Source organism: Grammomys surdaster, unplaced genomic scaffold (assembly GCF_004785775.1).
Source record: "Grammomys surdaster isolate TR1022 unplaced genomic scaffold, NIH_TR_1.0 60, whole genome shotgun sequence".
NCBI lineage: Eukaryota > Metazoa > Chordata > Mammalia > Rodentia > Muridae > Grammomys > Grammomys surdaster.
The window spans coordinates 9,545,425-9,557,800 of NW_021604562.1; the positions used below are offsets into that span (position 1 = coordinate 9,545,425).

At 40.7% G+C, this 12,376-nt stretch overlaps 1 protein-coding gene across 2 annotated transcripts; it reads left to right on the forward strand.

The window, feature by feature from the left end:
- Window positions 1–3,549: 3,549 nt before the first annotated feature.
- Window positions 3,550–8,851, forward strand: C1galt1c1 (C1GALT1 specific chaperone 1). Of its 2 annotated transcripts, XM_028767833.1 has the most exons (3): window positions 3,596–3,710; window positions 6,437–6,553; window positions 6,622–8,851. In XM_028767833.1, the coding sequence occupies exon 3, from the start codon at window positions 6,627–6,629 to the stop codon at window positions 7,575–7,577; it is 951 nt and encodes a 316-aa protein (XP_028623666.1). In that variant the 5' UTR covers window positions 3,596–3,710; window positions 6,437–6,553; window positions 6,622–6,626; the 3' UTR covers window positions 7,578–8,851. The 2 variants fall into 2 exon arrangements, with proteins under 2 accessions (XP_028623595.1, XP_028623666.1); XM_028767762.1 differs by lacking the exon at window positions 6,437–6,553 and having other exon boundaries at window positions 3,550–3,710.
- The last annotated feature ends 3,525 nt before the right edge of the window (window positions 8,852–12,376 follow it).

Sequence of the window (12,376 nt, forward strand, 5' to 3'; positions counted from 1 at the left end):
ACAAGCATGTAGAAATCTCTCTGTACACACAAACACACATAGACACACACAGTGGGGGGGGGAGGGAAGACTGAGAGAAACAGAGAGAGAGCAAGAACAAAACTCTCTAACAGCAACAAAAAACAAACAAACAAACAAACAAAAAACAGTGCGCAGACAGGCATGCCTCCTGCTTGTAATCCCAGAGCTTGGAAGGCAAAAAATAGTATCTCTGGAAATTCAAGACAATCCGGGCTATAAAGGAATTCCAGAAGTGGTTATGACATCTTGTCAAAAGCTTTTTGAAGTTACTTTAAATTATAGCTACCAAATGCTTTAACTGTGTTCTGAATGCTTCGAAGAAATCCCATGAATTACATGAGCATTATAAAGCTCACCATAATTCCTCCATTAGCCCCTTGAGCTCAGATATTCTCAACTATGTTTTCCAGCATAACAATCAAACAACCCAATTCTTGAGGGACCTCCTTGTTATATGGATGAAAACGTTTAATTATGACTTTTTTTTCCCCTTTGAGATGGGGTCTCACTATGTAGACATGGCTGAACTCAAATGCCCTGTCTCTGCCTCCCATACATAGAGAGTAGTATGAAGTTCAAAGTATCCATGAAACATCTTCAGTAATTACATCCTGCCAATCTAATCACTGCTATTTCTCTTGGCAGAACTAGGGTGAATCCAGGGCCTCGCACACATTAGTTACCCAGGCCCACAGCATGCCTTGCCCCCTAATCTTCTCTGGAAATGCTAGCACTCTCTGTCTCTCTCTGTTTCTCTGTCTCTCTGTCTTTCTCACACATGCGTGCAAGCACGCGCACACACACACACACACACACACACTTTACTACTCACCTAGAGGTTTCTCGGTACCATCAAGTTTAATCATCACAGACACTTAGTTCAAAGTTTTAAAGCAAAGCTATGCATGTGCACTGGATCTTATGCAAAGGAAATGAGGAAAACAAGGCTTGGGCCCGATCCCACCTGTACTGCATGCTGAACTGTTGGCACCATGCAACCAGTGATGCTGTCAAGAGCACAATATGAAACAAGCAATTTTGTTCCTTAGAAATAAGAACCAAATCTGGTTCTGAGCGAACAGTGGTCTCAGCCTGGTGGTGGCCCTGACCTTGTCCTTTTAGTTGAATAAGTCTGACTTACAGAAAGTGGAAAAGTAGGGGTTGGGGATTTAGCTCAGTGGTAGAGCACTTGCCTAGCAAGCACAAGGCCCTGGGTTCAGTCCTCAGCTCTGAAAAAAAAAAGACAAAAAAAGAAGACAAAATAGAAAGTGGAAGAGTTTGACAAATCAAAATTCGAGAAAACTAATCCTCTTTTTCCAAGTTGACTTCGAACTCACTGAAATCCTCCTGCCTCTGCCTCCTGACTGCTAGGAATAAAGGTGTGTACCACTATTGCCAGGCTGAAAACTAATCCTTAAAGAAGAAAAAGGAAGGAAGGGAGGAAGGAAGGGAGGAAGGAAGGAAGGAAGGAAGAAAGGGGAAAGCAAAAAAGAAAAACAAAATTCTTCTGGCAAAGAAATTATCCAGCATAGTGTGTTGAAAGATTATAAAATGAGGATTTCCTCTTCAGATGAAACTTCCAATACTGATTGAAAGTCTTGGTTGTTGTAAACCTGTGTATTTGTTAATTTTCCGCACTCGCTGGTGACATCTCCCCTATATGGTAGACAACGTGTCCTAAATCTGTTTGCAACTTCCCACTGGTGTAGAAACTCCACTCGTTTCAATCTACAAAGGAAACTTCAGTTGCTTAGATCTTTATGAGACTGCTCTTGAGTTGATTTTCATTGCTAATATTAGCATTTAGTTATACATAATCTCACACACAGAAAAATAAGAACCAATACTCAGAGCCTTTGCAGAAATGAATACAGTCCAGTTGGAGAGTGAAATTGATCATCATTGTTCCCTGTCAAATAGTGTGCTATCAGCAAAGAGGAGAGAGGACAGTGCTGGCCATAGAAGAAGGTTATATTATAGGATGAGGAACTTTTCCTAGCCATCTCTGGGAATGAGTCCAGTTTAGTAAAAACTATGAGAAAGCATTGGAAATGAATAGATGAAAATTGAATTTACTGGCCCAGCTTCATTCAACACAAATGTAAGTAGATATTTGGCAAAAATCACCCAGTACCTAATTCAAATTAGAAAACTTTCACTGTGATGGAGAACAGCTGGTCCTTTGAGTAAGAGTGTCCAAAAAAAAAAAAAAAAGGAATAGGAAAGGCGCTTAATGCACAGCAAAAAGACAAAGCACTCTTCAAAGGCCTGCTGCAGAAAAACCAGGCCCGTGTAGAATAAGTTCAGGACACAGATAGAACCACTCCATTTGTCTTTGCCTTGTAAACAGGACTGTCTTTAGCTCAAACATGCCCCCCTAAAAGAAAAAAGAAAAGCAAGGTTCGTCAGGAATATGGCCCCCATATTAAGATACTACAGCTAAAATAACAATGTCTTGTAATCTACGTGTCATTACAAGACTTCTTGAACTTTTCATTGTACTTAAGGCATTGCCAGTCACCACTCAAATGTTTGAGTTTTCAGGAATTCAGACCCAAGTCACTTCTCAGTGTCACTCAAACCAAATCTAGAACATTTTGAATAGCTATAAGGCTGGACTTTAACTTTTAGTCCCTCTACCTTGGCCTCCCTGGTGATGACATTACAATTGTGACCGAACAGCAGCACAAGCTACAAAAGAGCACTTCAGGAGACTAGGTATTTATTGGGGGATTCTGTAGTCCTAATTTGACCAGAGTCTACACTCAGCTCTGCATTTAATTTATTGGGTAGCCCTTTGAAAGCAAACCTTGTCCTGTACTGGGCTTGGTTCTCCATCTATATTGCTAACATTCACTAACTCAACAAATATTTGCCCATTGCATACTGGGACTATGTGCTAGCAATACAGGTTGGAATACACAGAACCAACATTTACTGAATGCTAGGGGAGTTATGTACACTAATTGATAACCTGTGAGAAGGGCACTAAGGTGATATTTTCCAAACACAACAAAGGAACAGAGGCAGCGTGAAAATGAAGTCACTTCTCTGGGATACCAAAGGACTTGGCTAAAGATTGGAGACTAGGCTATGTGGCTTCAAAACCTACCGCCCTTGTAACCACAGCCAATTCTTGCTCACTAAAGCGATGACAATTTCCATGACTTGCATTTTGGTTCCAGGCCAGAAATACTGGGAGGAACGCCCCCATGTCACCACAAGGGTACCAACACATTGGAGTAGGTTAGAGAAATGAGCCAGAAATCTTCATCAGGTAGGCAGCAGCTTTCTTTCCTACTCAGGCTGTTTCCACGCCCAGTAGGCAGAACGAGGAAGAGCGTGTGGGCGGGCCTAACACACGCACGCCCCTCGGGGCCTCTCATTGGGTACAGCTGAGCGTGCCGATTACGTCAGGTCAGAATTCGGCGCGGCGCCGGGCGGGCCCTTTTCGCGTCTGGCGGAGCCAGTCCCTTACCCCGTTCACCGCTCCTGCCCCGCCCCCGCCCCATCCCGCCCCGCCCCCCACTCGTCAGCTTCCTGTGTTACTACGTCATTAATGAAACCAACGAGAGGATACCGCCTTCGTCTAGAGCAGCCTGGTCAAGAGCGTAACTGAGTGGGTCTTGGACGTGAGAGGAAAGCCGCGTAAGGCAGCGCTTTCCTGCCCTGGAGCCATTCTAGATGCGGTGAGTGCCAAAATTTCGGCCCCCACTTCAAACAACCCAGAGCCACTGTTCCTCTCCCTCCCCTGGGAAGGCCTGGGCCCTAGCCTGGCCCCCAGCCTGGGCCTTAGCCTGGGCCCTAGCCCATTCCCAGCATGCTCCGCTAGGGATGCCTTGGCAGGTGCGGCGGGAGGACCCAGCGGGAGTGGGGGAAAGCAGCCTTCCTAGAGATTCTCCCTTGGCCCTTCAGTGGGACACTTAAATCCATCCTGGTACCCAGTCTCCATTTTGTTCTCTGTCCACTTTCTCTTTCTAAAAAAAAGAAAGAAAGAAAGTTTGTCTCAAAAACATACTTTCTGCTTTCTCTTGTGTGTCCAGTTTAAGTTCCCTTCTCTGTACAAAAATATCTTATCATGCGGATTGTTGGTGTTACTTTTTTTTTATTCCTCAGGGGAGAAAAAAAACTGTTAGGATAGTTTGTACAAATAATTTTCTGTAGAATTTGTAGACGTTTTTGAGTTTTAATAGTATTTTTGCCGTTAGGAGGAAAATTTCAGGAAAATGTTGATACAAAATCAAATGAAGGTACTTGTCTGATTGTTGCGTATTGGCCAGAAATAATAATCATGTGATAAGAACTGCAATTGCAACAACTAATATAAAGTGAACTTTACAATACTGTTTTGAGGCATAGCTTTTCTGTTGTTTCTCGTTTCCTATGGGAAATGTTTACTGACCAAGTTCTCTGGATTATATAGGAAACTACCATCTTGCCTTTCCCCACCCACTTCCCCAGACACTCTTTAGAAATTGCACCTGTCCTTCAGACAGCTGTCTTTGTGGTAGAAGTCAAAGTTCATTTCTTTTATAAGAAAACAGAAGGAGCCAGAAGTGGTGCCACACACAAGTAATGCTAGCACATGGGCAAATGAGATGACAGGATCACAAGTTCAAGACCAGCTGGAACTACATAGTGAGACCCTATCTCAAGACCAGCTGGAACTACATAGTGAGACCCTATCTCAGAAAGGGAGAGGGGGGGGGAGGGAGGGAGGGAACACTCAGGAAAGGAGAGAGAGGCGGGAGGGAGGGAGGGAGAGAAAGAGAGAATGAGAGAAAGAGAGAATTGTCAGTGTGGTATCCTTGTCGCATTATAGCAAAATTTGGTGCAAGCATCAATTATGTTTACTAGATCCACATGTCTCATTTCTAGGTCACTTCTGCCACTGATAGCCTTTGTGACTTTAGGTCAGTTACTTAACCTTTATGGGCCTCCATTTCCCCCATTTAAAAGAAATATGTGTGTGGCACTAGAGCGAATCACAGAGTTGAGTATTAGGGGTCGGATAAGGGCAGGCTTTAGGTAGTTGGCTCTGTCACTCTCCCCTTTATTCTTCCTGAACCAGGAAATATGCTGGAGGCCAGCAGGCCCCAATAATCTCCTGTCTCCAACCCCACAGTGCTGCGTTTAGACATGGCTTCCTGCCTTGCCTAGCTTTTTATTTGGGCACTGGGTCTGGAACTCGGGTCTTCGAGCACTCATATCCACTGAATCATCTTTCCAGCCTCATTTCTTTTTTAAATTGGCACATAACTGGGCATAGTCTTTAAATGAGAGAAATGACCTCAGGTAGCTTCTCAGGTCCTTTTCAGGCATAAAAGACAAAGTGGAAGTCGGAGCACAACAGAACTTTGAAGAGTTGCAGAGGAAACTGGGGCACATTCAGTCTTGACAAGCAAAAATGTAAACCATAACAGTTTCCCGCTAATTGATTGACATTGGCTTTCCTTTTAATTTCTAATTGAAATTAAAACACAGGAGGTTCCCCCTCCTCCTTTTTTTTTTAACCTTCTCAAGGATTATCTTTCAAGGAGATAAAGATAGTCACAAATATTCCCCCAAATATGCCTATATTGACTTCTTTCTCCAAACGACTTTCCATTGTGGGCTTTTATTACATCAATAGTTGATATACTATATAGTAAGACATTTAGTCTTAGGGGCATAATATTAATTAATATCTTATCTTAATATTAATTAATTGATATCTTAGTATTAATATTAAGATATGATACTAGCCACAAGAAATGTGTTCTAGATTGCTTAAAATACCTAAGGGCATTAACTACCAGTTAAATCAAGCAGTAAGTTGAAAGAGAAATTTGAGACTGCTGCTGGTGGTGGTGGTGGTGGTGGTGGTGGTGGCAGCAGCAGCAGTGGCAGTGGCAGCGGTGGTGGTGGCAGCGGCGGCAGAAGTTGTGGTGGCTGTAGCTGAGGTGTGGCGGTGGGAAACCTTTAATCCCAGCACTCAGGAGGCAGAGGCAAGTGGATCTCTGAGTTCAAGGACAGCCTGGTCTACAGAGTGAGTTCCAGGACAGCCAGGGCTACACAAAGAAACCCTGTCTCGAAAAAAAAAAAGAAAGAAAGAAAGAAAAAAAGAAAAGAAAGGAAGAAAGGAAGAAAGAAAATGAAGAAAGAAAAGAGAAATTTAAGTTTAAATTGAGTTCAACTTAAAGGTCTTGATCTAGAAGCTCTTTTGTAATAGCCAGAAGTATGTACTAACTGCAAATTTGTCATACAAAATTTTTAGAGAATGATGGAAAAACAATGTTTATCACATTAGTGTCTAAGTTAATGCTTTGACTTGCCACTTGGTTAAATAAGTGATGTACAAAATTACTCCTCAACACACGCACACACACACACACTACAAATTCCACTCTGTGAATGAGTTTCTATAATATTGCAGTTTCTACCTAATGGTGACCCAATGCCAGTGGAAGGATACTGAGAGTCCTTGTCACAGTATGCTTCTCACCTGTTTTCAAGCAAGTGGACATTTGGTTTTTAAACATTAAGAACAAATGTAAGTATATAAGAAATAACCAAGTAAAATTATTAGACTGTGTATTTGAAAAGTCTTTTTCTTTGCAGGAAAAATGCTTTCAGAAAGCAGTTCATTTTTGAAGGGTGTGATGCTTGGAAGCATCTTCTGTGCCTTGATCACTATGCTAGGCCACATTAGGATTGGAAACAGGATGCACCACCATGAGCATCACCATCTGCAAGCCCCTAACAAAGACGATATCTTGAAAATTTCAGAGGCTGAACGCATGGAGCTCAGTAAGAGTTTCCGGGTATACTGTATAGTTCTTGTAAAACCCAAAGATGTGAGTCTTTGGGCTGCAGTGAAGGAGACTTGGACCAAACACTGTGACAAAGTAGAATTCTTCAGTTCTGAAAATGTTAAAGTGTTTGAGTCAATTAATATGGACACAAATGACATGTGGTTGATGATGAGGAAAGCTTACAAATATGCTTATGATAAATACAGAGACCAATACAACTGGTTCTTCCTTGCACGCCCCACTACTTTTGCTGTTATTGAAAACCTCAAATATTTTTTGTTAAAAAAGGACCCATCACAACCTTTCTATCTAGGACACACTGTAAAATCTGGAGACCTTGAATATGTGAGTGTGGATGGAGGAATTGTCTTAAGCATAGAATCAATGAAAAGACTCAACAGCCTTCTCAGTGTTCCTGAAAAGTGTCCCGAACAAGGAGGAATGATTTGGAAGATATCTGAAGACAAACAGCTAGCAGTCTGCCTGAAATATGCTGGAGTATTTGCAGAAAATGCAGAAGATGCCAATGGGAAAGATGTGTTTAATACCAAATCTGTTGGCCTTTTCATTAAAGAGGCAATGACTAACCAACCAAACCAGGTAGTAGAAGGATGTTGCTCTGATATGGCTGTTACTTTCAATGGACTGACTCCTAATCAGATGCATGTGATGATGTATGGGGTGTATCGGCTTAGGGCATTTGGACATGTTTTCAATGATGCATTGGTTTTCTTACCTCCAAATGGTTCTGAGAATGACTGACAGAAAGCAAGAGCATGTGTTTAGTAACTACATTAAGACATGGTATCATTTTTAATTGATAACAGATCTAACACAGTAGTATGTTTCTTTTTCTTATCTGGTTACACTGGTATAATCACACATTGAAGTCTACTTGTATATTGTCAAATGGAATGCTGTTTTTCCCTTATCATTCATGAGAAATTTAAATGTATTAAAAATAAATGTTTTAAGAATAGCAATTTTTCAAATACATATTTATAAATATTATATTTATGTGATTAAGGCTAAATAATAGACATTAAAATCTGTGGTATTTCTTTGCTTATTGGTTTTAAACTCATGTATCATTTTAGCTTTCTAATATATGCAAATGAGATCTCTAGGGAATTTGTGATTAAAGAATACTTGTAGCTCTGTGTTTCCTTTACTTTTCTGTGGGAGCCTGGGTGCTTGAGAAAGGTAGGAGCAGGATCTCACTGTGTAATTCAAGCTGGTCTAGAACTGGCAGTTCTCCTTAGCCTCCTGAGTACTAGTGTTAATGCTATGTACCACTGTGCTCAATTGTTTCTTTTACTTCCGATGCAGATTTGTACTCTGTTAGGCATACCAGTGCCAATGGATTTGCTCTCCCAAAATATATAACCAAGCAATTAAGAAAGTGTTCATTAACACTGTTAAGACTTCAGTTGTTTCCTTGAGAGGAAGTGCAATATATTTACATAGGTTAAGCAATATTCCTGAAAGGGAATTAAGTAGCATTCCTTAGCATTTACAGTTTCCATTAACTCTGTACTTCAGCATTCAGATCTTGCATTTGAAATGTGGCTATAAAAAAATGTCATTTAACTGGTTTCCCCCTTAAGCTCTGAGCTGTACCTTGGATTACATATATAATGTATTCATGTTCTGTGCACATTACCTTTGAAAAACTTGGTTTTGCTCATCTGGGTGATTCAGTTTCCTAAGCTAAATGTGGAGGTTGTTGTAGTTTTGGTTACTTGTGAAAGTTCTGAGATGTTTTTTTCCAGAATCATGATTGTATCACACATAACTGGTTTGGTTTTGTTTCTGTTTATGGTGGATAGGCATTAACCTCACCATCCATGTTGGATTACCATATCATCTGCTTAATTTCAAGTGACTACCTAAAATGCCTGTCTTGTAGATACAATTCCTGCCCTCCTAAATGTGTAATATGCTTGGTTCTGGCCTGTCCTATTATATGTGCTCATAAATTTGATCCATAAGCCCCTTTAGGACATGAGACTATTTTAAATATAGTATTCCTTGTACTTGGCCTTGTGACTCTACTATCGCCCTTCAGATTTCGAAAAGCTGTATGCATCTCCTCAGGAAGGCATTGCGTTTCAGATTATTGATCCTCAAGGTAGTATGTCAAGCCTTTGTTTTAAATACTCTCTGACCTTCTTCCTTGGAATTTTCACTTAAGCTGAAGCATTATTAATTTCTTTTTTTTTTTTGGTTTTTTTTTTGAGACAGGGTTTCTGTGTGCAGCCCTGGCTGTCCTGGAACTCTGTAGACCAGGCTGGCCTCGAACCCAGAAATCCACCTGCCTCTGCCTCCCAAGTGCTGGGATTAAAGGCGTGCGCCACCACCGCCTGGCGCATTATTAATTTCAAAGAATCATAAATCCTATTTAATAAGCACCATATTATATGGTTGCAGGTACAATTTCTACAGATCAAGTCATTCTGTGTGAGTATAGTGATTAAAAAAACTCTAAATGACTCAATATCCCTAACACTAATGTTTAATTATTTTTATTGCATTTATTTTATTGAGGGGAGCGGTGCTATGCAAGCCACAGCGCACATGTAGAGGGCAGAGGGCAACTCATGAGAGTTAGTTTTCTCTTTTCACCATGTGGAACCTGGGGATCAAATTTCTCTTGTCAAGTTTCACAACAAGTGCCTTTACCTACTAAGCCATCTGGCTTTTTTTTTTTTAATTTTTCTATTTTAGGGACCAGAAAAATGTCTCATGGTCTAGAGAACCCAAGTTCAGTTCCCAGTACCCATATTAGGTAGCTGATATCTTCCTTTAACTCAGGGATTCAATACCTTCTGACCTTCACAGACGCCTGCATACTCGTGACATAGAAACACACATACATGTAAAACATACTTATTTCTGTTTTTTTGTTGTGTCACCTTGCCAGCACCAGGGTATTTACATTTTTTCAACTTTAATTACATTAGCCTATCAAGATACTGGAATTGCCAGGCCCTAGCATTCAGGAGGCAGAAGCAGGGGGATTACTATGAGTTAAAAGGTCAGCCTTGTCTAGGTAGCGAGTTCTGGGACAGACAGGCAGGTGGGTACATAAAGTAACCTTGTTGCAAAAATATTGGGAAACTTGTCAGTCAGTAGATGACAAGGTAAATACGGGCATTTAAAATCAAATTCATGCTCAATTAAATTTTTACACATGGTATTGGATTATAAAATATCTCCAGTAGTATGTTGCCTTTTTAAAATTATGTATATCCAGGTTTGTAGATTTTAAAAAGTCACTAATAAAAAATGGTAATACTGTGGTTTTAGATACAGATAAACTTTTTATACATGTCAGGTGACTACATGTGGAAAATACACATTTAGTAGCTAGAAGCTAACCCTGGGCATACTCTGAGATTAGGGAGTGAGGTGAGGAAAAGTGGAGGTCCAATCCAAATTGGTCATGAGTGGGAATAGCTATGTTAGTCATATGGCTAATAACTAACAGAATAGATCCACTAGTTTAAACAAGCCCTCGTAATTGAGACACCTCATTCAGCCACAGCTAAGATGTAAATGTCTTCTAAAAATTGAATTTGTATTGATTTTTCTGCTTAAGAAGACACTGGAACATAGCTTTAGCAAACCCCAGGCCATTTCCTTATGTGAGGTGAATCCTCCTCAAAATGAAGACATGTCTACAATAAAAAAGAAATTATACTCCTTGGCTTTTTCTTTTTGATTTGACAAAAATGTTACTATGTATCAAATCTGGCTTATGAGAGAGTTTTCTGGAGTTTATTTAAATAAACCTATCAGGTTTTCTTAAAGCAGAACATACCTACATTAGAAAATTTGTAAACAGCAGAGTCTAGTGATGTGCTATCATTCATTTCTGCTTCCTCTGTTAAGTGTTCTTTAGGTGCAAAATTTAGTGCATGCAATGCATGCATGAGTGGTTATGTGCAAGTGAGAGCAGGTGCCTTGGGAGGCCAGAAAGGAATACCTAGTCCCTTGGAACTGGAGTTCCAGGCAGTTGTGAGCCACCCAGTGTGTGTGCTGGGCCTAGTTCTCTCAAAGAACAGTACTGCTCTTAAACTCGAAGCCATCTTTCCAGGCACTTTGGGGAGTTGTACTGTTTTCATCACATTTATTTTGTGTGAGTTGATGTACAGGTACTTGCCATGGCACATGTGTGGAGGTCAGAGGAAACTTTTTTTTTTTGGTTTTTTCAAGACAGGGTTTCTGTGTGTAGCCCTGGCTGTTCTGGAACTCACTCTGTAGAACAGGCTGGCCTCAAACTCAGAAATCCACCTGCCTCTGCCTCCCAAGTGCTGGGATTAAAGGCATGCTCTACCACTGCCCGGCTTTTTTTTCCCCCCCAGAGGAAACTTGAAAGAGCCGGTTCTCTCCTTCCATCATATGAGTTCCTGGGATCATGCTCTGGTCTTCAGGCTTAGCAGCAAACACCTTTACCTGCTCAACCATCTACTCACCAGCATTGTTTGTTTCTTTGTTTTTTTAAACTTTTGTTTCATTTTTAAACACAGGCTTTCTTTAGATGACATTAAACTCAAGGGAATTAGTTGTCCTACCCCAAACTCCTAAGTGTTGAAATTATAGACAGGAGCCACAATGCCTGGACTTTTAAAAGGATTTTTTGTTAAGAGTCTAAAATAACTGGAATGTATCATTGTACCTTGCTCATATTCACCTTCCCAGTATACTTCCTTATGCCTCCTGTTCTTTCCTTCTTCCCTCAAATAGTCCCTCTGCTTTCATGATACACAAAATTCCAGATAAGAGAAAACTGTATGATATTTTTGTCATCCTCCAACCTATTCTGTTGTTGTACCTCCCCCTCCCTTTAGATTCCTTGACCCTGGACAGTCTCTAGCAGAAAGGAGATTTCCTTTAGCATGGGGACAGTTCTTAAGAGTTAACTTACTTTCTTAAAAATAATTCTTCCAGATTTTAAAATTAATCATTATATTAGGGTTTAGTCCGCACCTATAATCACAGCTGAAGGGTTGAGGCAGGAAGATCTCAAGTTAAAGTTCAGCCTATACTACATAGTGAAATCCTTTTTCAAACAAATTTAATAATCGTGGGCTAGCAAGATGGCTTACTGGCTAAGGGTTCTTGACATGCCACCAAGCCTTGTGACATGACTTCAATTCCCTGGACTCAAAGAGAACTGGCTTCTTTTTGTTTTGTTTTTGTTTTTGTTTTTGTTTTTCGAGACAGGGTTTCTCTGTATAGCCTGGCTGTCCTGGAACTCACTCTGTAGACCAGACTGGCCTCGAACTCAGAAATCTGCCTGTCTCTACCTCCCATGTGCTGGGATTAAAGGCATGCTCCACCACTGCCCGGCGAGAATTGGCTTCTAAAAAAAAAAAAAAAAAGGGGGGCTGGAGAGATGGCTCAGTGGTTAAGAGCACTGACTGCACTTCCAGAGGTCCCGAGTTCAAATCCCAGCAACCACATGGTGGCTCACAACCATCTGTAATGAGATCTGATGCCCTCTTCTGGTGTGTCTGAAGACAGCTACAGTGTATTCATATAATAAATAAATAAAT

Coding starts and splice junctions, on each gene's coding strand:
- C1galt1c1 (XM_028767762.1), top strand. CDS start 6,627: ATGCTTTCAGAAAGCAGTTCATTTTTGAAGGGTGTGATGCTTGGAAGC.